Below are 26,341 nucleotides of genomic sequence, written 5' to 3'. Positions count from 1 at the left end.
TCAGAACTCCAAGTTCACAAAGAATAGCAGGACAGAGAGATGGATGGAGCCCGTGCCCACCTCACTGTCAGCCCAGGATTCCCCACAGTAGTCATTCCAGTCATTACTACGCTTTCTGTTATTTGTGGCAAAACACAATCCTGATACTGTTCCAAACTCAGGTCTAGAGATAGGAAATCAAAGGTTTAAAAGACAATGGTCAACCTTCTATTCATTTGCAGCCCACACCTTGTTACAAAAATATGCTTGACTCAGAGGTCAAGAATGATTAGGCTGAAAGTACTGCGGGGAGAATATGCCTTCCAGCAAATCAGCTCTTTTTTCCCCATGACAGAACTGGTTCTGGATGGTCACTGGGCCTCACTTTCCTACCTGTGGAAAAGAAATTACGGTAACTTCTTTTATCCAAATATGTAAAATGAATCAATAAATGGGGACCCATAGCTCTCTGGCAGACAGGGTCGCAATCATGCCAATGCACTATGAATAATATCCATCTGCTGCCAGCACAAATCCAAAGGATCCCACAGGGAAAACCAGGACTTTATTGCTCCTGAATTTGGGGCAATGTACTAAGTAACTCCTTCTTGGGCAAAAGAATAGCCAATGATGGCATTCAGCTATTTCTGACTTGTGAAAATATTTTAAAAACCAAAGGAAATATTTTAAAAATCAGAAGAGAAAGAAGACACGACTGAAATCACTGGGGAAGGGAGAACTGTCACCATTCCGACTTGTGTGTAGCTAGCACCCAGCTTTATTGGAGTCTCCAACTGGCACCGGAAAATATGCTAACAAGGTGATTCCTCCATAAACTTTCAGGAATCTTGGCCACAGGGGAACAAAGATTTCAGAGATAAGAGACTGGGAAATGAAATACAGCAGGTCCTGGTGGGCACATCAGCTAAGAGAAACTGAGTTAAAGAGAGCAGAGAAGAATCTGGAGCCGGAAGTGGCTGGTGGGAGAATTGCGAGAGGAAGAACCAAGAGAGACAGCAGCGCAGCGAGGGTGAAATGGCTGCGAAAATAATCGTTGTAACTGCCCAAGGAGAGCCTGGGGCCAAGACAGGAATTCAGGACCAAACTTCCCAGCTTCCAAGTGGGAAGGGGCCAATGCAAGGGGCTCACTCAAGAATGACACAAGGTCAGAGCTAGGAAGAAACTCATGTGATAGGAAATAGAATGGAGATGTTTCATTTCTTAAAGGAGAGTTTCTTCACTTTTTGTCCCACTTTCCAGTCCCACCCTGAGTGCTATGGTCAAGCTCACACCCATAAATAACCAGAATTGACACCACCGCAGTGTTTCTCAACCAGGAGGAGAAAGGGAAAGGCATGTCAGAATCAGCAGTCTGAACTGTCCATTCCACCTGATATGTTCTAATGAACATGAGACCCTGGCCTCTATGTCCCACTAAAAATGACCACTGAAATCCCACTGAGTCCTTACATGACCACATAAGGCCAAACTGGGCATTTAAGACATGATTGCAGTCCAGCTGCCATGGTTCAGTGGTTAAGCATTGACCTATGGACCAGGAGGTCATAGTTCGGTTCCTGGTCATGGCACATGCCCGGGTTGTGGGCTTGATCCCCAGTGTGGGGCATGCAGGAGACAGCCAATCAATGATTGTCTCTCATCATTGATGCTTCTATCTCTCTCTCCCTCCCTTCCTCTCTGAAATCAATAAAAATATATTTTTTAAAAAAGAAACAATTGCATACCTTACATACACTTGAACCGTATGGATTGTGGGCTTGTGTTTTAAGACTTCCCCATACTGTTGTAAAATCTTAGAGTGTGGGCAAACTGAGGATGATATCCGACAGGGGACACTGAGCAACAAGCTGTCAGGTGTGAGGCCGGAGTGGGTAAGAGCCCAGGCTTCACAGACACACACGGTCTGTATCTATTAGATCGGTTTCTGTACATGTGCAAAGAGTTATAGGATGTCAAGTAAGAAGAGAAATATTGACACTGTTCACAAAAGACCTTTGTTCTCTATGCATAACACTTCTTTCTCTTGGAAGAGAAAAGAAGTGTTACATCAGATAAGGCATCTCTCATTCCCTTCACACTTTCTATAAGGTAAAGCTTGGTGCAGCTACAGACCTGTTTTACGTTAACCAAAATCAACACCATACTGTATGCCAACATGGGAGCCTTGACTAACAAGCAACCTTGTTCCCTTATGTTTACATTGCAACAGCTTTCTGGCTGTGTGCTTTTGCCTTGCTGCTTTGGATTCAGATATAACAAAAAGTAAAACAGAGCCAAACCATATACAAGGGCACAGTGGGGAAAGTCCCAGAAATTCTAAATTGAGAAAGTTTATATATATATATATATATATATATATATATATATATATATATTACATTAAGGTTGCTGACATAAGATTGTGCTTAAAACATCATTGAAGGTAGATTAAGAGAATATATTCTACCCAGTCTTAATTTTATTTTCTATTCAGAGTCTAACATGGGGGAGCTAAGAATGATTATGCTAATTGCAAAAGCCTCAACATTGTCATCTAAAACAGGGGTAACAATACCAAGCGCACCAATTTGGGAGGAGGACTAAATAAACTAACAGCAGTTAAAAAAAAAAAGTCTGTCATCTGTCTGTTGTTTTAGTCTGCTAAGCACTCATTTCTCTGTTGTAACAGAATTTCCTCCACATATATATATATATATACTAGAAGCCTGATGCATGAAGATTTGTACAAGAATGGGCCTTCCTTTCCCTGGCTGCTAGCACCGCCTTTCTGCTCCGGACCTGCCTTCCCATGCTACCTAGAGACCCGGAGCAGCTGGGGCGGTGCGGAACACCTGCATCATCGCCATGGCAACAACACAAGCATCCTGCCCTACCCCGGCCGATCTGCGCCTGTGTATGCAAATTAATCCCCATCTTTGTTGGGTTAATTTGCATACTCATTCCTGATTGGCTGGTGGGCATTGTGAAGGTACGGTCAATTTGCATCTTTCTTTTATTAGTGTAGATATATATATATATATGTATGTATGTAAAACAACACCCACCTGCCCAGGTTCAGCCAATCAGTGTCACTCTCTAGAGTTTAATCCCGGAAATAGCCACTGTAGAAGCAGAAAACAGCTAGAGCTCATTTATCTGGCTGTAGGTGGCTACAAATGATTTCCCCTTGGTCACTAGTTCCTGGCACCTGGATCTCCAAGGTCAGTCTTAGCAAAGAATTCTGCTAAGTCAGTTTATGAGAATCCCGCACCATGGATATCTGAGCACTCTTGATCAGGTTCCTTACCGTCCATCTTTAATGTCTAAGTCCTTGATCTGCCTTTAGCAAGAATCCCCCTACCCTTGCTGCCTCCTATTAATAAAGTCCATCCACTGACCATCTCACCCTGCTATGCAGCTATGAATCCCCACCTGTTCTTGTATTCACCTCCCTTTCTGCAATACTCCTATTGCAACAGTCTTGAACAAAGCCTTCCTCACTGTTTTAAGAAGTGTCAGAATAATTTTTTTTCAAACTGGGCAAGCTGCAATTTTTACTTTAGCCTCAAACATCTGTGCTTTTTCGTTCCTTCCCTTTTTCCTTCCTCCCATTCCTCCTTCCCTCCTCTCTCTTTCTTTCTTTGGCCTGGCTATTCCAGGCTTAGGTTGAACTCTGTCAGTGATCTCCATTACTGGAAAGATGGGTAATTCCTGTCTGGATCCAGCATCTCGCTCTCTCTATAGCCCCCAGATTTCTTCATGGCCACCACAGCCAATGTCTCAAGCAGCTGGGAGGACTAAAAAGATAATATGTGTAAAACCGCTTTGATATTGCAAAATGTTACATAAATATATTTTTTAAACAAAAGAAAAAGAAAGACGGCTTGATGAAGTGTTGAAATTGTTGAAGTGCTCTGACTAAATCTTTGAAAGAGGAAATTATACGCCTGGACACAGCAGCAGTAGCCCAATTATTCAGGGTCAGCTGCTGCAGCTGTGAGCAATTTCCCCACGTGACTATCTGGTTTCCATCTCCCCCCATTTAAGGATAAGATAGCTGCATAGCAGCTAACACAGTTGAAGGAGAGAGTTTATGTAAATACAGAAATATGTCCATCACATTTGCAACAGTTACACAAAATTCTCAAGGTACCTAGCGATGACTGCTTGCAGAAAGAATCTTGTATATTTTACAGGCTAACAGTTTTATAGGTGCAATATCTGCCAGACTGTGTGAGCTGATGCAATACAAGTCGAGATTTTTTTTTCCTGGTTAGTACAGCTCATAATTAGCACCCAGTCTTCTTTAGTAATTTGCCTTGCTTTGAATCTTCAATCTACCATTTATAAACTCTTGTCTTCAGCAAGTTACTTAACCTCATCTTAAACATGAGAATTGTGATATCTAACTCACAGAGTTATTGAGTGGAATAAATGAGTAAATGAGTAAAGTGGTTAGAACAGTAGCCGGTGTATAAGAAGCTCTATAAATTTTAACTGTTATTCAGAGTTGATCAGATTACATGCAATGTTTGCCTTGGAGGGCCATAGAGGTAGACACTGTGCTAAAAGCCTTACTAACTACTATCATTAATCCTGACAGCAACTCTATGCAAGAAAGAGTTACCACAGCTGCCCCAAATCAGAAGGGCCTGCTTGTGGAGCTGGCCCGACACTAGCATCTGAAAATTTGGCCTCCCACAGACTCCCTAAGTTACTAACTGACAAGGCAACTTTGTCCACCTGGGGCATTGGGTTCTGTTGTACCAGCCTGCCTAGCATGTTTGTACAAACACTGTGATTTACGGAGAACATGTGCTTTCCTTCTGAAAGTCTGGAATGCTGGCAGACATGTGCCTGCTGAAGGAAGGAGCAAGATCGGTGTGGCCCTGGGAAGGAGAACAGAGGAAGCCTGGCCTGGATTCTCCAGACAACACCTGATATGTCTTTCTCCCTTGTGGATCCTTCTCTGTATCCTTTAACTGTCATAAATCTTAGCCATGAGTCCAACTACATGTTGAGTTCTTCCAGTACATGTGGGTGGCCATAGGCTCTCCAAAAACAAAAGAAAAAATTCTCAGAGGTATACAGTGTGACTCTAATTTCATAAATTTAATAACCTGAGGAATGGAAGAGTTGAGATGTTGACATGGCCACTCAGTAGGTGAAAGAGTTGGGAACTAAATCCTGCCTGCCGCCCTCCAACGATCATGTTCATTCCAGTGTGTCAGGCAGCCACACCTGATTATACACATTCTGGGCCAAAGAAAACTTTCTAAGGCACAATAACTGGTACCTACAGGTGGCTATGCAACCTTGGTTAAATATCTAGGAGGCTTTTGAACTTCAGTTGTATTACTGTAAAATTATAATAATAATACCAATGTCATAGAATTGCTTTGAAGACTTAATATGATTATATATGTCATATATGTGAAGCATATACATATTAAATATATAATATATTAAAATCTATAAAGTATTTAGTCCAGTGCCTGGTACAATGTAAACCTCAATGAATGAAACAGCTAGATAAATATGAACATACATGGCCAACATACATATATTAGCATAAATATGTACATATATACATACACTTATATATATTGATACATACATGTGCATACCAGTTAATTAATCATCTAACTAGTTCTGCCTTAATTATAGAGCATCATTCACTATTTATAAATGAAGGTAGTTACAATTTAATAAGTGGGCCTGATTTTACGTCTGCCGGTTTCAATCTAGGGAACCACTCTTACTCAGAAATCTACTCAAAGTCTGAAGGATGACTTTCTTTAATGCTTAACCTGTGAAATTAATCATTAGCTGGACAATTCAGAGCTTTGCTTAAGACACTACATGGCATTCGTCATTAGCTCTAACATAAAATAAGTGGCGGCCACAGTTGCCTAGCTTACAGTTAGAACTTGAGATCTAGCAAAGAACGACTGTTCTGGGAAACTGGAACTCCCGTAGAAACTCCGACTTCTATATGGAGAGAATATTCAATCCTCCAATCCCCCACAGAAAGCAAACTTCTGTGGCTAAGATCTGCTACCACTAATGCCCGATTCTATCCTTTCCATTGCGATTTTATGGCATTTATGTTTATAGAATTATACACTTATACTTAATTGAAGTATAATTACTCACTCTTTGGAAATTATTTGGAAACAATTCATGGCATCCTCTATCTTCTCTCTGAAGTCGAGATGTGCAGTACCAGTCAGTAAATTGTAGCAGAAAGGGTTGGTTTCCTCCTAGAATTTGGTGCCACCAAGTTTTCTTTCTGGAGCCAAAATGACAGAACTAACTCCAACCCAAACACACCATTGTTCACTGTGGAAAACCTCCGTCATCCCAACCAACTCTGAGTTCACATGTATTAGCAGTAATATTCATTTGGAAATTCCTACCCAATTGGCCTCATACAAATTATGTAAATTATTGGTGTCTTTGTTTCCTTATCTGTAAAATGGAGATGATAGAATATCTGCCCTATAGTTGTGCATGTAAAAACTTGTTAAGAGGATTGGCCTCATATTAGGTATTCTTAACACACACACACACACACACACACACACACACACACACATAAATTTAACAACAACAACAAAAATATTATCTGCCTCAAAGAGTTTAATAGGTTTAAATAAGTTAATATGTGTAAAATTTATTAGAATAGTGCCTGACATAGTATTGAATGAGTGAATGAATGAAAAATATATAATTCATCTTCTACTGTTCTCTAATCGCTTCTACATTCATCTTATTATCCCCCCAAAGACTATAAACTGTTTGAGGCCAGGTGCCACACTGGCACCATATTTTTCTATCTACCTTCCACCCGCAGTGAACTTAACCCAGCAGTTGACATATTAGGCCATAATAAGCAGTTATGAGTTTGACCAAGCAATATTGAATAGGAGTAACCCCCCCCCCCGAATACACCAAGTGCCTTTCTAACCCAATGCCTCTAGATCAGTGGCTTTCAAAATACTTGACCCCAACACAGTTTTTATGCTGCTAATCAATACACACATGAACATGTCTATTTGCTTATAGAGTGTATATTTAACTGAAATTAAAGTTTTGCAAAACAGTACTTAACCTTACTACATGAAATAGGCTCTGATATTTTCTAGTTAAATCCAGTTAAATCCAGTTCAGGGTATCTCAAACTTCCATGGGCATTCAAATCACTTGGAGGTCATGCTAAAATACAGGTCGGATTCAGCAGAACTTGGGCAGGATCAGAGAGTCTGCATGTCTATCATGCTCCCAGTGACACTCTGGTCCATGGACCACACTTTGAGTAGTAAGAGTCTAGTCTAGTCTATTTAAAATAATTTTTATTGCTGGAATGGCTTTCTAAATTTATTTCATAGCCCAATAAAGAAAGAGTTGCAATCTGCTGTTTGTAAAACACAGCTCCAAGTAATTTCAAAAGTTTCTTTCATCTCTCTCTATAATTCCACTGTTATCTTCCTAGCCTTGGGAATAGACGTCTTAGGCCTACACAGAAGAGGGGGCAGGGAGTTCAAAGGAAGAATGTCTCAAGTATTGCCTTTCATCTTGGCTTAGGCTGAAATGCCTATCTGATTCCCAACCCTTTTCTCACTGTTCTGAGCCCACACCTTGCTGTTATGTCAATAAATGTTTGAGCACTTATTAAAAACAGAACACTGAACCAAGTATTTTATATCTAATCCCACATACTCCTGCAACCACTCTATGCAGGGATTCCTCATTTCACAGATGACAGGAGGTAAGTAGCTAATAACTGGTGGAGCTGAGGTTCCAGAGATTATGTTCTTGTGACAGCCAGCCTCCAAGATGGTTCCAGTGATCCTTGCCTCCTGGTGTTCACGCTGACTAGAGCTGACCTGGTAAGCAATAGAGTACTGAGGAAGGGGCAGTGTGTGACTTTCTAGGCTCAGTTAGAAAACACTATGGCTTCTGTCTTGCACTCTGTTGGACAACTCCCTCTAGAAGAAGCCAAGTTGCCATGCCATGAGAATTCTCAAGCAGCCTTATGAAGAAGTCTACACAGCAATGGACTGACACTTCCTGCCAACAACCAGCACCAACTTGTTAGGCACACAAGTGAGCCACTGTGGAAGCAGATCCTCCATCCAGCCTGTCAAGCTTTCAGGTAGCACCACTGATATATTTTTCTGATATATTTTTTATTGTTGATAGTATTACAGATATCTCCCATTGTCCCCTCCTTTAACTCCCTCCTCTCAGCCCCTACTCCTCCCCTCCCCCGCCCCGAGGTCTTCACTACCCTATTGCCCATGTCCATGGGCTATGCATATAAGTATATAAGTTCTTTGGTTTATCTCTTCTTGTCCCCGCAACCCCACATCAAGGTATGTCAGTCTGTTCCATGCCTCCATGCTTTGGATCTTATTTTGTTGGTCAATTCATTTTGTTTGTTAGATTCCACAAATAAGTGAGATCATGTCATATTTGTCTTTCTCAGATTGGCTTATCTCACTTAGCATAATATTTTACAGGTTCATCCATGCTGTCCCAAAGGGTAAGAGATCCCTCTTTTTTATAGCTGCATAGTATTCCATAGTGTAAATGTCCCACAGCCCACTGACATCTTGACTACAACCTCATGAAGACCTCAAGAGAAATCCACCTAGCTAAGACACTCCCAAATTCCTGACCCACAGAAACTGTGAGAAAATATTATTTCCTATTATTTTCAGCCATTAAGTTTTGGGATCATTTCCTATGTAGCAATAGATAACTAATATAGTTCTTAGCCATACGTTATATTACATCATTATGATTGAGCCCAAAAAGGAAAGTGAAAGTTTTATGAAGGTCATTTGGATTACTTCTTCACTGTGGCAGCTCATACCATGCATGGCTCAGCAAATTTTTTCTTTTTAAATTTAAAATGTATTTTTCAATTAAGTTTACATTCATGTTATTTTGCATTAACCTCAGGTATACAGCATAGTGGTTAGACAATCATATACTTTACAAAGTGTTCCCCCCTGATATTTCCAGTATCTACCTGGTATCATGCATAGTTATTGCAATATTATTAACTATATTCCCTAGGCTGTACTTTACAACCCATGACTATTTTGCAATTACCAATTTGTACTTCACATTTTCCACCCAGTTCCCCCAAGTCCCTTCTCCATTTCAGCAAATTTTCATTCTCCCCTTGCAACCAACATTGTGAGAAGCATTAATTCCCCTTCAGACCTGACCAGATTAGTTCCTGTAGTCAGAGGGAGTATGGGAGTAGTAATGTTAAATCATATCAAATATAACTTTTTAGAGATGCTACAAGGATCTGCCTGCCCTCTTTAGCTTCTGCCCTCATTTGTAAAAACAATATATCCCAAAGAGTGGGAGTTCCTTTAGCCTGGGTCCCAAAACGGGATGGCATGGAACTTTACCTCTAGCTAAGCTGAGCCCAAGCAGAGGCACAGTTGACTTAAACCTATGAGTGAGAAGTAAATGTTTATGGTGGTAATCCACAAGATTTCAGGTTTGCTTGTTACCACAGCAAAAACTGACCCATACACTCACCATGCTGTATGATGCCATACTCCATAAGCCGGTGGCATAGTTGCTCTGCCTCTTTCCTTGTGGTGGCCTCACCTTCCTGAACCAGCCAATCCAGGAATTCAGATGCCATGAAGGTGCGCTCATACTTGACCCCCTCCTCTTCCCGGGGCTGCAGGAGTGTGTTTTCAGGGCTCATCAGCCTGGGAGGGGAAAAGGGACAAAAAATAAACCTATACAAGAGCTCATTTGAAATCCTACTTCCTAGGCTTCTGTGTGGCATCACAGCAAAGTTGTCAGACAGACAGATATGGCTGTCATGTACTGCCACAAATGTAATTTTTAAGAGAAGGACCTGCTTCAGATGTGAACAAGATGCTTTTTCTCCTAGTAATTAAAAAAGAAAGAAAAAACTGAAAATGCCATGGAAACTTTAGCATTAGCAGATTGCATTCGGTTTAGCCATCTTGAAGAGGAGTTACAATTTACTGACCAAGTCCCACCCTACCTTTCTACAAAGGCTAATATTTCTTTCCCAAAGGCATTAGCCCATTTCCCAAATTGCTGTTCTATATTGCTGTGGACTGAAGGTCTGTGTCTTTCCAAAATTCATATACTGAAACAGTAATGCCCAATGTGATGGTATTTAGAGATGGGGCCTTTGGGAGGTGATTATTTCATGAAGTCAGCGCCCCCATGATGAGATTACCACCCTTACAAGAAGAGCTACAAGAGCCTGGCCAGATAGCTCAGTTGGTTAGAGCACCATCTCAACACGCCATAGTTGTGGGTTCAATCCCTGGTCAGGGTACATTCAAGAATCAACCAGGGAATGCATAAATAAATGGAACAACAAATCAATGTTTCTCTCTCTCTCTCTCTCTCTCTCTCTCTCTCTCTCTCTCTCTCTCACACACACACACACACACACACACACACACACACACACACACTGGAAAGAAATAGCTATAAGGCTGCTTTCCCAGGGTTAGTAACAACTGAGTTGGTGTGAGCAATAAGATTTATATTTAATATAATAATAACCAGGCCCTTCTTAGAAGATGGAAAGGACAACTGCTATATATACATCAACACAAGTGACAAAATCAATGAGACATTCTCTAGTCTCATGCTTCTTTCCAATACGACTTCACTGCTTCTCCCATCAAGAGACTGAGTCTACTTCCCCTTCCCTTCAACCTGGGCTGGCTTTGTGAACTGCACTGAACCTGCAGCTCTCACCTTCACCCCCTTGTAATGCCATGATGAGACCACCTTGTAAGAAAGCAAGTCCCACCTACTGGAGGTAAAGAGGTCACAGAGAGAACTGAGATGTTCAGGCAATAGCCAGCAACAATTCTCGGACATGTAAATGAGGCTATCCGGACCTTCCTGCCCAGCTGACTCTCCAACAACCATATGAATGAGCCCGCGATGAAACCAACACACAACCCACAGAATCCAGAGAAATAATAAATCATTGTTGCCTTAAACTACTAAGTTTGGGGATGATTTGTTTTACAGGAAGAGATAACATTCATACCAATGGGCAATGGCAAAAAGATGTAAAAACCCAGAAAAAGAGACACATCACACCACTCAGAAAGTACTGAAAGAACAATGAACAAATACTGGAAGGTTCTGCACCAATCAGAAGGAATATATGCCCCCCTATGTTCATAGCAGCACAATTTACAATAGCTAAGATTTGGAAACAGCCCAAGTGCCCATCAGCAGATGAGTGGATGAAAAAGCTGTGGTACATTTACACAAAGGAAAACTATGCAGCTATAAAAAAAGAAAAACCTCTTACCACTTGCAACAGCATAGATGGACCTGGAGAGTATTATGCTAAGCAAATTAAGGCAGTTTGAGAAAGATAAGTATCACATGATCTCACTCAGATGTGGAATCTAATGAACAAAATAGATCCAGAGACACAGAAGCTTGAAACAGACTGTGGAATCTCAGAGGGAAGGCAGGGGTGAGGTGGGGAGAGATTAACCTGGGAATTTATATGCATATACTAGTATGTATAACCCATGAACACAGACAAAAGTGTGGTGAAGGCCTGGGAGGGGCAGGTGCATGGTTGAGGGGGTCAATGGGAAAAAACACACAAGGGGACATCTGTAATACTTTCAACAATAAAGATACATTTTAAAGAAAATACTGGGAAGTTCTAGAAATAAACTGCATGGAATAAAGCCACATAGAAGTAGACCTGGAACCTACATTGGAAATGGAACTCTAGAATGGAGAACTGAAGAGCCCATTTATATGCCCAAATAGGAATACCACCATTTCTTCACTTCTTTTGACCCTCAAATAAGGTATTTTGGAGGGAAAATAGACTAAAATTAGCCTCCTAAGATTTCCAGTTTCGTACATTATTTCCTCTGAGAATCTGTCTCCACTTCCACAAATATGGACCACGTGCCCCTTCCAAGTCCCTTTTCAGAGCCCTACGGGAATAGCCTACTCATAATTGTAAGCTTTTAGACAAAAAGGTTTACAGATGTTTCTAGCACAATCTAGAAAGTATTTTAAAAAGTATTTCCTGAATTAACGAATGAAACTCATTTCTATGCATTGCCCTGCTATGCATCATTCTCTAAGAGAATAATTAAAAATGACCCCCTAGGATGACCCCATGTGGAGGTGAGGTGAATCAAGAGTCTCCACCTTAGCGATTTAAGATGCAGACACAGGCGCCTGGCCTTTATCTCTGTTTCTAACCACTCTTCCAGCTCAGCGATTTTCCTTTCAGGGTGTCAGGAGGACAAGTGGATGCAAGTTTACTGGTGTCACTTCTTATAATCAGAAGCATGACCTGTCAGTCCTCTAGAGCTCCTGCTAAGTAGCTGGTGGCCCCCAGACAAGTGGTTGGTCAGCTGCTGCTGCCAAGAAAAGAGCCCAGTTGGCAGGCCTGCCTGGATTAGCTCAGCTTGCCACATTATTAAAACATGCACCACCACCCTTCGCTCTTCCTTATTTCATTTCCTCTTAAAATCAAGTCAGGTTCCTCTCTTTTAAGACAAAGCCTTTCATGGGATTTGATTTTAGTATTCATATGTAGTCACAGTGTTAAAGTAAGAATTTGATTTAGCACTTGTTCCAGTTATGTTTTGCTACATAACAAGCTACCCCTAAACTTGGTGGCTTTAAACAACCACCATTTAATTATATCTCAAGATTCTGTGGGTTGCCTGGGGCTCAACTGGGCAGTTCCTCTATCAGTCTTGCTGGAGTATCTCATGCAATTGCAGGCAGAGGGTGGTCAGGACAGGGGTGTCTGGCCCTGTGTTGCTCCTAAGTCAACATAGCTTTTCTTTCCGGTGAGGCAGGCTGAACACTGAGGCAGAGCTGAAGAGGGAGGACGCCGGTACTGCCAGGACATTTTTGTAGTTTTATTGTGGTGTTAATCCACTTACCATGCAATTAACATTTCACATGTACAATTCAATGGTATTTGGTATATAAAGAGAGTTGGATATACCACATTTATATACAAATTTTTGTGTGGACATACATTTCATTTCTCTTGGATAGAAACCTAGAAGTAGAATTGCTAGGTCATATTGTAGCTCTATTTAGTCTTTGGAGAGACTACCAAACTATTTTCCAAAGTAGTTGTTCCATTTTACATTCCTCCAGTAAAGTATGAGTTCTAATTTCTCCACATCCTCACCAACATTTGTAATCATTTTTTTTTCTTTTTTTTATTATGGCCATACTATTAGGTGTGGAGTCTCAATGTGGTTTTGATTTGCATTTTCCTAATAATTAATGATGTTGAGCATGTTTTCATGTGCTTATTTGTCCATTTGTGGAAAAATGTCTATTCAGACCCTTTCCCCACTTTTAAATTAGATTACTTGTCTTTTTATTATTAAATTTTAAGTGATCTTTGTATATTCAAGATGCAAGTCCTTTATCAGACATATGATTTTTGAACACTTTCCCCCATTTTGTGGGTTGTTTTTCACTTTCTTGGTGGTATTGCCTTAGTCCAAAAGTTTCTAATTTTGGTATCATCTAATTTATCCATTTCTCTCTTTTGTCACATGTGTTTTTGGTGTCACCTTTTGGAAGCCATTCTTTAACTCAAGCCCATGAAGATTTACTACTAAGTTTTTATCTGATTATTTCATAGTTTTAGCTCTTGCATTTAGTTCTACGATCCATTTTGAGTTAATGTTTCTACAAGGCATGAGGTAAGAGTCCAACATCATTCCTTTATATGCAGCTATCCTCTTGCCCCAGTACCATTTGTTGAAATGACCATTCATTCCCCATTGAATTATCTTGGCACTTTCATCAAATATCAATCAACCATGCCAGGCCTTCTTAATGCCTAAGTTCAAAGGACACAGATGTCAACTGCCCTGAATTGTATTTGTTAAAGCCATCAGACACATAGCAGACTCAATGGGAGGGGCCACATGCACCATCTCTTCATGGAAAGACCAATACGCACATATAGGAAAAGGTGGAAATGTTTGGGGCCATCTCTGGAGACTAGCTATTATATGGCTTTATTTTAATTTGTCAAATGAAAGGCAATTCCAGTATGCATAGCTCATTCACAGTTTTATGTTGTCTCTTCCTCATTTATTTAATATTTTTTACTTTACTTAAGTGTGGGATAGTTTTAAAGGCATGCAATCTAAAGGCAAACATAGCTTCAAATCCTAACTCTGCACACTTATTAGCTAGATGACTCTCTTCTCCAAGTGTAAGATGGGGATAATAGTGGTGCATCCTTGAGCAGTTGTGTAGCTTAAGTGTGATAGTGCAGGAAAGGCTTCAGTCATGGTCCTGGTACACCATAAACACTGAATACACTTCAGCCATGACAAACACCTTTCTTTGTGGCAAAATGAATTAAGATTGTGTGTGTATTTCCATAGACAAGAATAACAGTTCCATTTTAATTAGTCATCAGAAATGTGTATAGTGCTCTTAAACTCTCAGATTTGATGAAACAAGTTCATCTTTAGTCAAAATTGTCCTGTGCTGGCCTACAATCATGACATAAAGCCACAGGCTTTTCAAGGTGTCAGACATGAACACTACTCACTTCATGCAAGTACTCACCAGATGTTGAGCGTGCATGTGAGCTGACTGCAACCTTTCCTGGATATACGTGACTCAGATTTCCCAGACTCTCTTTACCCCGGGGGAAGGCAGCATTACAATAGAAGGAACTGCTGCATTTAGGGGCCAGTACAGGAATAGAAAGAAGCTGATAGCGATCTCCTTGTACATTGAAAAAAAAATTCAAGAGAGCTGAAAAGGCCCTATATAACGTGGGAACATTTGTGAATGGTATACAAGGGCATAAGGTAGAGAGGGAATCAAAATGACCCAGGGGCTATTATGCCAAAAACATGTTTTAGATTTTAGAGAAAATGCTTTTAGAAAAGTCATGTGTTAATGTAATGATATATTATTTGTAAAGCAAAGCACACAACTCTATATACATAATAACTATTAAAAATTGGCCCTAACTGGTTTGGCTCAGTGGATAGAATGTCGGCCTGAGGACTCAAGGGTCCTAGGTTCGATTCCGGTCAAGGGCATGTACCTTGGTTGTGGGCCCACCCCCAGTAAGGGGTGTGCAGGAGGCAGCTGATTGATGTTTCTCTCTCATCGATGTTTCTGACTCTCTCTCCCTCTCCCTTCCTCTCTGTAAAAAAAAAAAAAAATCAATAAAAATATATTTAAAAAATTAAAACATGCATTCATCCAACTAGTAAAAGTGCTACTCACCCCTGGGAGAAAAGTATGAATACTTTTTCTCTTCTCTCTTAACAGAATTCTCTATTACTCAAATTATTCCCCAGAGAGAGTGTATGAAGTTTGTAACTGGGGGAAATGTTATCAATAAAAAAGTAATGTTAAGGTAAGGTCCTCACAAAATACTCACTTTAATTCCCCACATAATAAAGTAGCTCCCAAAGTACAGATTATGTATTTATATGTATGCTTCCAACATACACTTTGAATGTATAACATTGACTTATATGATTAGCAAGAAAGTATTAATTTGGGAGAAATGCTTAAATGAGCATTGGTATTTCAGAGCACTACACTATTATCTATAGAACAGATGTAATATAGATTGACATAATTTTCATAGTAATTAGGTTTGAAACTAGTAAACAGAAGCTGTTTGGGTAATATTTACGAGTAAAAATAATACATACTGGAAAAGGTAAAGGAAAGGGAGGAAAACCAGCATTTACACTCTTTGCCAACAAATATCCTTTACCTTCCCTCACTTGTCTCCATATTATACACTGAATGAAACAAACTCATTTTCATCTTCATTCCTTACTAAGGCTTTTCCCTCACATCCTCCCTCCTTCTTTTTCTTGGAAAAATCCAAACTATTCTTTAAAAAAAAATGGGGGGGGGGGGGGCCTCATTGTACAGTGATACAGGTTGTTCACTGCACCAGGGAAACACAAGAGCCAAAATCCAGCCCCAGTTCCTCAAGGACGTGAGAGACTGCCCCAGCTTGAAGGCAAGGTCAAAGGGAGCCTGGTTCTCATTTGCATAAAGGCATTAAATGAGAGAGTGGGGTTCTATATTAAAAGGCTAGATCAATTACTAACCCCAGTTTGAAAGTACTCCAACTAGCCACGACCTATGAACCAGGAGGTCATGGTTTGATTCCCCATCAGGGTATATTCCCCGGGTTGCAGGCTCGATCCCCAGTAGGGGGAGTGCAGGAGACAACCGATCAATGATTCTCTCTCATCATTGTTTATATCTCTCTCTCCCTCTCCCTTCCTCCCTGAAATCAATAAAAATATTTTTTTAAAAAAGAAAAAGAAAGTACTCCAACTAAAGAGCAATCATTACAGACCTGGCCTGTATGGTTCAGTGGATAGATGTCAGCCCCAGCATCAAATTGTTACAGGTTCGATTCCCAGTCAAGGGCACATACCTGGGTTGCTGTTTGATTCCTGGCCCCAACACATATGAGATACACATCAATCTTTCTCTCTCTCTCTCTCTCCCACAACCTCCCTCCCCCTTCCACTCTCTAAAAATCAATGGAAAAAATATCCCTGGGTGAGGATTAACCAAAACAACAACAAAAAGCAATCAATACAGATCTCTCTTTTGAACTTAAAGACAGTACCATGGTTTATATATCCTCTCCATTTTTAATGCACTATATTGACCCCTCCAGCTAAACTAGAAACTTCTGAAGGATAGACACCTCATCTTAAATGCTTTTTATTTCTCAGAAAACCCAGTTCAGGGAGGGGATATATATTCAGTGTTTAATAAATATTTGTTCAGCAACTAACTGGAAACTAAGACTACTACAAGCGATAGTCCTGGAGAGTGCCAGAGGTCTTTGAAGGTAAAACCCTTCCTCTTTGCTTGCTATTTTAAATTTGCTAGAAGCCAGAACTTTTTAGTGCTGGTTTTATGCCCTGAAGTGACTGAGATTCTGGAATCGAAGTTGTAATTTTCACATTCCCCATGGTTTTGAGTGTTGTCTTATTAAACATTTTCAGAACTTGAATCAGCTTCAGATAGAAGCTGAGTGCAGAGCCCAAGTCCACGGCTGTCCTAAAAGGCTGCATTCAGCTCTGGTTTCATAACCATCAAATTACACAAGAAGGGGAGACACCAAGCACTTTTATGATGAATTCAAATCCCTGTGAGCCTTTTCAAACATCTGTCAAGGGAAGCTGGGTTCTAAAACATATTATAAAAGCTCTTTTCAAGGAAATGGTTATTATTTATTTTGGATGCTTCCATAATTATTAGAAAATAGAAGGATTTGTTGCCAGGAACAAAGAAAGAAAGGGGGTTGAAGGAAAACTTTAGGAGGAGTAAGATGAAGTACTGAAGAAAAATTGAAGACAATACCACCTAGGGAAAATAGGAATATATTCATAGGAATATATTTTAAAAAGGTAAACAAAAGTGATTAAAAAAAAAACAAAAACACTGAACATAATGACAATAGGGACAGGTTAAAGGGCTGGGGACAGGAGAGCAGCTCTGTCCTGCATGTTTGTGGAAATGGTGTGAAAGAGGAAGGAAAACAGTCTCTGCTATTTTTTAAATCAAGGTTTCAAATTGTACAATCATAGGTCTACTTCTCTTAAAGCAGATTTAAAATCATGGCCTTGAGACGTTTATGATTTTTTTAAAAAATATGTTTTTATTGATTTCAGAGAGAGGAAAGGAGATAGAAACATCAGTGATGAGAATCATCGACCAGCTGCCTCCTGCACACCCCACACTGGGGATTGAGCATGCAACCATGCATGCTCCCTGACCGGCAATCAAACTGTGACCTCCTGGTTCATGGGACGAAGCTCAACCACTGAGCCACACAGGCTGGGCTAGTCAATTGATTTTTGACAAGGGTGCCAATTAGAGTCACATGCAAAAGAATAAAGTTTGACCCTTACCTCACACCCTATATAAAAATAAATAAACAAGTAACTCCAAATATATTAAAGACCTAAAAGTAAGAGATAAAAGCATAACTCTTTTATAAGAAAACATAAGGGTAAATCTTTATTACCTTGGATTTGACAAAAGACTTAGATATGACAAGAAGAGCATAACCAACAAAAGAAAAAGTAAGTAAATTAAACTACATCAAAATTTCAACTTTTACGCTTCAAAGATACTAACAAGAAAGTGAAAAGACAACTCACAGAATGGGAGGAAATATTAGCAATTTCTATGTCTGATAATGGATTTGCATCCAGAATATATAAAGAACACTTAAAGCTCAATAATAAAAAGATAACTTAATGTAAGAATTAGCAAATGATCTCACAAGATCAAAGAAGATTTACAAATGGCCAATAAGCAATTAGAAAGATGCTAAGCATCATTTAGTCAGCAGGGTCCTGCAAATGAAAACCACAATGAGATACCACTTCACACCTGCTATCCAGTGGGGAAGCAAACATTAAAAATCTATGTGCAATGGGGGTGAATGAAAGTGGAAGAGGGCATAGAGGGGGTAAATGGTGATGGGAAAAATAAATAAAGTAAAAAATTAAAAACCTATGGCCCCTGAGTCTGGGTGAAGCCGCGCCCCTGGGTCCGGGCGAGACCTGCATTACCACCATTTGTCCACCACCCAGAGCTGAAAAGTCAGTGCCGACATGTACACATAAGGAACTGGTGGACATTGAAATTGGGTCTCAAAAGAACTGTTGGTCCAGAAAGAAACTTACTACAGACTGACTCATTTGCCTGTCAGCATAACTATTACTGCTCGTCTCACATTCGGTTCTTATAAGTATATTTCTAGTAACACATGATCTCACTCATCTAGGGGAAATGATGAACAACATAGACTGATGAACAAGAACAGACCCAGAAACAAGGAGGCATAGATCGGACTGTCGGGCCTCAGAGGGAGGGAAGGGGAGGGTGGGGTAGGGGGGAGAGATCAACCAAAGGACTTGTGTGCATGCAAACAAGCCTAACCAATGGTTAAGGACAACAGGGGGGGTGGGGTGGGGGATGGGAATGGGGGGATGAGGACAAATATGTGACACCTTAATCAATAAAGAAATAAATAAAATAAAATAAAAAAACCTATGGCTAGTGATTGAGCATCAACCTATAAACCAGGAGGTCACAATTTGATTCCTGGTCAGGGCACATGCCAGGGTTGTGGGCTCAATCCCCAGTAGGGGGCATGCAGGAGGCAGCCAATCAATGATTCTCTCTCATTATTGATGTTTCTATCTGTCTCTCCCTCTCGCTTCCTCTCTGAAATCAATTATATATATATATTATTGTTTTTTTGTTTTTTTATTATGTTTATTTTTATTGATTAAGGTATTACAAATGTGTCTTTATCCCCCCAATTGTCCCCTTGTTTGTTTGTTTTGTTTTGTTAATCCTTACCCAAGGATATTTTTCCATTGGTTTTTAGGGAGAGTGGAAGAGAGGGAGAAAGACAGAGAGAAACATCGATGTGAGAGAAACACATCGATTGGTTGCCTCCTGCACAAGCCCTGACCAGAGCCCGGGCCAGGGAGGAGTTTGCAATCAAGGTACGTGCCCTTGACCAGAATTGAACCCGGGACCCTTTGGTCTATAGGCTGATGCTCTATCCACTGAGCCAAACCGGTTAGGGCAATAAAAAATATTTTTTAAAAACCCATGTGCAAGGCAGACAAACACTAAAACAGAGCAAGAAGCATATGTAGAATGAAAGGGAAGCAAGGAATGAAATACCTAAATCTACCAGAGGGAGCTTAGAAGCTCCAGGTTAAGCAGAAATGGAAGTTGGCTTTGAGACAGTGAGATACAGGCTCAAGGCACAGCCAGTACAAATGCATTGTGTAAAGAGAGATCAGGACAAGCAGCTCAGTGTTGAGTAGGGTCAGGATGGGGCAGGTGTGGGGGTGGGAGTGACCACAAAGTAGATGGAGATAAGCTTGGGAGATAGGCAGCCATTCAGTCAGAAAGGCTTCAGATCCTATGGGTGACAGAGTAGATAAACTCTGAGCTCAGGCGTGTCAATGAGGATAACAAAGATGACACACAATGGTTCTTTGGTATGATGAAGGTCAGTCCCCATTTGGCTTTTAATTATGGCAACAGTGCTTTCAACTCAACAACTGAATCAGCACTTAATGAAGACTCCCCACCCTGGGTTGTTTACTGGATATACATGAATAAGTCAAGGTTCCTACTCTGGAAGACCAGGAGGAAGCAAGGTACATAAAGTTCTTGAAAGCTTGAAACTACTCTTACACACTTTGATTTTGCCCACCTGCTGGAAACCAGTAGAAAGTTATCAGTTCCAAAGGACCACTGCTAACCTCCGTCTAGGGGAAATGGGATGAACAAACACTCAACAAACTGGAGCCAGGGACCTTCACATAGATCAGCAATTTTCTTTTCTTTTCTTTTTTTTAAATATATTTTATTGATTTTTCACAGAGAGGAAGGGAGAGGGAATAGAGAGCTAGAAACATCGATGAGAGAGAAACATCGATCAGCTGCCTCCTACACACCCCCCACTGGGGATATGCCCGCAACCAAGGTACATGCCCCTGACCGGAATCGAACCTGGGACCCTTCAGTCCGCAGGCCGACACTCTAACCACTGAGCCAAACCGGCTTCGGCTAGATCAGCAATTTTCAACCTTTTTCATCTCATGGTGCACATAAACTAATTACTAAAATCTGCAGCAACCCCCCAAAAAATGTATATTTTTATTCTAATCTGACAAAAAAAAATCGGTATAATTTTGATTAATGCACACCAGGCGGCTATTGTTGTGTTGGCAGTTATCATTCTCTTGCTTGACAATCTAAGGGAAAAGAGGTCAGTGCGCCTGACTAAATAGTCAGGTATTGCATGCTTTAAAAATTCTTGCGGCACACAGGTTGAAAATCACTGACGTAGATGCTGACCACCTCTCAGTGGTCTCTTAGCACAGACCAGAGGGGAGGGAATGGTCAGCTAAAGGGAAATGTGACAGAAAGGACAGACTCAGTCTTTCTGAATCTGTCTGCCCTGGTGCGGGAAGGAACTCTAAGGAGTGCAAAACAATACCCCAATGCCACGCAAGAGGGATCTGGGAGTGAGCTTGTTCATTACCATCTCTTCCTCTCGCGCCTATTAGCTCGAAGAGTTCCAGAGAGAGAGGGAGAGTGGCAATGGGAAGCAGTCCTGGGGTTGAATCTCTGAACTGTGATGTCCAAGCTGTTGTTGGGCTCTATAATCCTGAGTTTGTTCTTATATGTAACTAGTAGCCCATTTGCAGGAAGAATCCTGCAAGCGGACACTGCGGCCGTGTGTGCTGCCGCTGCTGCCGCCGTTGTGGCCTCCGCGCCACTGCCGCCCGCCCTGCTCCGCTCCGCCCCACCCTGCTCCACCCCGCCCGGGCTTTCCCTCTGGCAGCCACCTTGCTTTCAGCTTTTCCTCCCTCTTCCTTCTAAGTTGTCTTCAGTCTTCACTCCTCCCTCCCTCAGCATATGCAAATTAACCGCCATCTTTGTTGGACAATTTGCATACTCACCCTGATTGGCTGGTGGGCGTGGCTTTTGTGGTGGGCGTGGCTTGGGCATAGCGAAGGTGCGGTCGATTTGCATATTACTATTTTATTAGGTAGGATGAGGATAATAATGCTTACCTCAACGGAATTGCAAACAGTAGAGCTAATCTGTATAAAGTAGGTAGGGTACTACCTGGCACAAAATAGCAGTGAACAAAAGATATGCACAGACACACAGACACACAGACACACACACACACACACACACACACACACACTTCTGAGACTTGACCCTTGTCAACTTTTGTCAATCCTTGTCAGTTTGGGCAACAGTCCAAACCAGCCAGAAGAACCAATTCCAGGACTCTGGAAGAGGAGGTGCCATTCAAGTGATGGGTGAAACATAAAAAAGCCAAACAAGTTCAGTTTCTTAAAAGGATAGTTTATATACTAGAGAATGCTAACACTAATGCAAAAGTGCATTATGCTAAGCGAAATAAGTCAGTCAGGGAAAGATAAATATCACATGATCCCACTCATTTGTGGAATATAGTGAACAACATAAACTGATGAACAAAAACAGATCCAGAGAGAGAGAAGCATCCATCAGACCGTGAAATCTCAGAGGGAAGGCAGGGGAGGGGGGGGGGAGGGGGAGAGATCAACCAAAGGACTTGTATGCATGCATATAAGCCTAACCAATGGACACAGACACTAGGGGGGTGAGGCACGAGTGGGGGGTTGAGGGGGCAATGGGGTGATAAGGACACATATGTACTATAAAAAATACTGTTTGGGCAGTGGTTCCATAAGTGTGTTCAGTTTATGAAAATGTGTTGAACAGCACACTTATGATATGGGTATTTTATATGTATTACACTTCAATAAATTTAACTTTATAGCTAACGTTTTACTACAAATGTAACTGTAATAAAGTTAAAAATGTTATCTGGATTTTTTTTTTTTTTCTTTCTGGTTGACTCTTTTGTTAGGGGCTCTGCAATTATTCAGTGCTTTTTGTCACTTTGGTGCTTTTTTTTTTTTTTTTTTCATTTGGTGGAACAATGCCTTTGCTTGTGTGAAAAAATATATATATAATTAAGCAGGGGTGTTTTCATTTAGCAAATAAAGCAAGAAAAGCAAGAGACACTTCACCTCTTGGAATCTCTGTGTTAAAGACAAAGCCACCTACTCCAGGGAGCCTCCACACAGAGCCTGAGAACATGGATGAATGCCCTCCTCCCTTAAAAACTTGCAGCCCCATCTCCCATTTGTTCATTCAAAAAGTCCCACTTTTACATTGCTTCAATACCTGCCACCTCCTTCAGAAGGACGTCCCCCTTCTACTCTGTGCATGTTATCTCTCCCCCTCCCCTCATTTGTTGCAGAGTGTTTGGGGAAGCCTCACCCTGTTCCATCCGCCTTGATCCCCTCAGGCTAGAATCTCAAAACTTAAAAACCAACAAGCGCTTCTTCCTCCAGAAAGACTCTGGGTTCCTAATCTCTACCAGATGGAAGGAAGTGACCACTGACTTAAACTAGTCATTGGATTCAAAGATGGCTAGAGATAGTATTCTATTTCTACAGGCTCACTCACAGAATTTAAATTTTTAATTTTTAATGCCAATTGTGGGAAAGTAAAGAGCCTGCACTATGACCAACTTTTGGCCAGAATTACTCTTCAGCAACCGGAGATGTAAAGCATGTTACTTGGCCCATCTCAAGTTCTCCTTCCTCACCTACAAATTGATGGTGAAAATTTCTCCCTCTCAGGGACGTAGGTGTAGAAAGAATTTAAAGAAATAATGTATGAAAAATGCTTGGGGTGGTGGCTAGAGCAGAGAAGTACTCAGTAAATAATGGCTCTGATTATAATTCTTATCTTTTGAATATTTATCATCAGAAGCTACCATGAGTAAATACAATCAGAGTGATCTTACAATAGCAAACATATACTCCTGGTTTCACTCAAATTTGAATGTTCCACAGGCTAGGGAAAAAAAGTATCTGTCCATTGACTTCTTTCCTACATAAGAATGACCATTCATCCATTTATCTATTCATCTTTTCAACAAACACTTATTGGGCACATGCTATGTCCTGGACACTGAGGCTCCAAAGACAAAAAACGGACTCAGAAAGGTTGAAAGTCTCAGTCAGTGGCTGGGAAAGAACTCTGACCCATGCCTCTCCAACTCCAGAAATCTTAAATGGTTTTTCCAGTCTGCCAAGTTGAAAAGTAACTACAGAGATAGATGGGCAAAAATCAATGTTATGGAAACTTGGTTCATAGCCTTGCAATCACACAGGATTAGGAAAACTTGGCAGAAGTCACCAGTACAGTCAATCTCGATCAATGAACCTAGTCTACTGTTGAAGCAACAACGTGTTTACCCTTTAAATCAAGTAATTTCTAAATAATCAATCAGAACTAGAAATCTGTAGGTGACAATTGAGGGCTGGTGACTTCTGTATATATATCTTTTTTATTGTTGATAGTATTACAGATATCTCCCATTTTCCTCCCTTTTCCCCTCCTCCTCCCAACTCCTATCCTCCCCCCGCACCCCCCCGCTTTGCCCCAGGGCTGATGACTTCTGACAAGCACAGCTGACCTACTACCTGCTCGGCCTGTGACCAAAGCTCTAATGTCATTGCCACATATTGTGTAGGAGGGGGAGGGTGGCATTGTCAAGAGACAGCAGGAAAACCTGGACTTGGTAAGAGATAGGTCCTGCCCCCAAATAATCCTTTCTTTTCTTTTACTAGTAGCTCCCTTGCTCCACCCTTCTTACAACAAAAACCTTCCATTTTCCACATTTTTAGTTGTTAGATGGGATGCTGCCCAAGTCATGATTCACTTAATAAAGCCAATTTTTCCAGTTAACGCCATTGAATTTTGTTTTTTAACATTCCTCTGCACATAGAATGAAACCACTTAAAATTTCAGGCCCATTTACAAATCTATCAAGTTGCGTACTGTTTACCACTATTTAGCGGTGTTCATTATTGCTGTCGCCTGTATTGAAGCTGTAGAATCTTTGCAAAATGGAAGCTGCAGACTGGAAACCAGTTAAGATCATGGTCTCTGGAGCTAGAAATCGGGTTTCAAAATGTTGCCCATACCTGGCCAGTGTGGCTCAGTGGTTGAGCATTGACCTATGAACCAGGAGGTCAGAGTTCGATTCCTGATTAGGGCACATGCCTGGGTTGCCGGCTAGATCCCAATGTGGGGTATGCAGGAGGCAGCCTATCAGTGATTCTCTTTCATCATTGATGTTTCCATCTCTCTCTCCCTCTCCCTTCCTCTCTGAAATCAATAAAAATATATTTTTTAAAAATGTTGCCCATGCTTTCTAGCTGTGTGAAGGTAAGCAAGCTAGTTCACCTCTGCCATCTCAATTTCCTTATTTGCCAAAGGGAGCATAACAGTGTTTACCCCACTGGTTCAGAATGAGGCTTTAATAAGACAACACATGTAAAGTACTTGGTACACAATAAACATCAATGATGCCCTATGTTTGCTGCTTTCGTCATTATCATCAGAATCTCCAGGTTTATTCCACTATCTCTTTAACTCCTGTTGAAGAAAAAAAAACCACAGGCCCCAAACTAGATTAAATAGCTGATCTAATTGCCGTTTCAACCTCTCCCAGAAACTTGATCTTAGTCAACCAGTATGGAATTTTCTGGTCAAGCACCAGTTATCTGTCACATGGGCCCTCTCCATCCCCCTTAGAAAGGAGAGGCAACCTATGATAAAAACCTTCCTCTTTCCCCAAAGAAATTACGTCCTGCCCCCAAATAATCCTTTCTTTTCTTTTACTAGTAGCTCCCTTGCTCCACCCTTCTTACAACAAAAACCTTCCATTTTCCACAACATTTCTAGTTGTTAGATGGGATGCTGCCCAAATCATGATACGCTTAATAAAGCCAATTTTTTCCAGTTAACTCGGTTGAATTTTGTTTTTTAACATTCCTCTGCACATAGAATGAAACCACTTAAAATTTTCTTCTTAAGCTATTGGTAAGTACACAGAAGAGATGGCATGAGAAGAGATGATGGCCCTTTAATTTGTGCATTTTGTTTTAGTTGTTGAGAGATGGGGCTCACACCTCTTCCTATCTTGCAAGCAGAAGCATTGACAACTCGTGTCCCAGACTATCTTTTCAAGAATGTTTGTGTAATGAACAGGCTTGGAGGATAAAGGTAGTGTCTTCCCTCGGTAACAAAGAGGCAGATCTGCTATGGTCCAGTATAATACAGATAATGTCTCCTTCTGGGCCAGAGAGCAGGTCTGCTTGAAGACTATTACAAAAGATTCAGGTTCCTCAAGCTTGCAATTCCTCTTTTGTAACCCAACCCAGGCAGGTATCATCTGGCCCTGGTTGTGCTGTTCTGTGGGAACAAGGCTTGGTGAACTGGTTCCAAAAAATGATGATACTTTAGTTATTACTACTGCTGAAGGTAATAAACCACCCTTTGTCCCTAACACAGGGGTCTTATGTCTTCTTTCAGCATCCATGAAATGACGGCCAGCAAACTTGCTCGCTTGCAAGTAGGGTAAAATCTCAAGACACTTTAACAGTTCTTGGCATTACATATACTGTATCATAATCAACCCCTGACATCCAGATAAGAGGTTGCAAAAGGTAACAACTTTTAACCCACTTTCTTTGCAATCTTTGGACACACTTCAAATAAACCAAGAGGGCAGAAATCGTTTATTGCGAGATTCTATGAGGTTACTAATTAATTGGGCAGCACAGGTAAACTGTGAAAATGTTGTCCATAACAT

The 26,341-nt window shown here is 40.9% G+C and overlaps 1 protein-coding gene across 2 annotated transcripts in view; it reads right to left on the bottom strand.

Moving 5' to 3' along the window:
* DEPTOR (DEP domain containing MTOR interacting protein) overlaps window positions 1-26,341 on the bottom strand; it is a 140,293-nt gene that overhangs the window by 59,302 nt on the left and 54,650 nt on the right. For both annotated transcript variants that reach the window (XM_028148014.2, XM_008143361.3), the window contains exon 4: window positions 9,547-9,725. In XM_028148014.2, coding sequence (XP_028003815.2) covers window positions 9,547-9,725 — 179 coding nt within the window. The remainder of the gene's footprint in view (window positions 1-9,546; window positions 9,726-26,341) is intronic.

This window comes from Eptesicus fuscus, chromosome 19 (genome assembly GCF_027574615.1).
Source record: "Eptesicus fuscus isolate TK198812 chromosome 19, DD_ASM_mEF_20220401, whole genome shotgun sequence".
In the NCBI taxonomy this organism is placed as follows: domain Eukaryota; kingdom Metazoa; phylum Chordata; class Mammalia; order Chiroptera; family Vespertilionidae; genus Eptesicus; species Eptesicus fuscus.
Note: the sequence above shows the minus strand (reverse complement) of the source record. Positions and strands in the feature narration are given on the sequence as shown.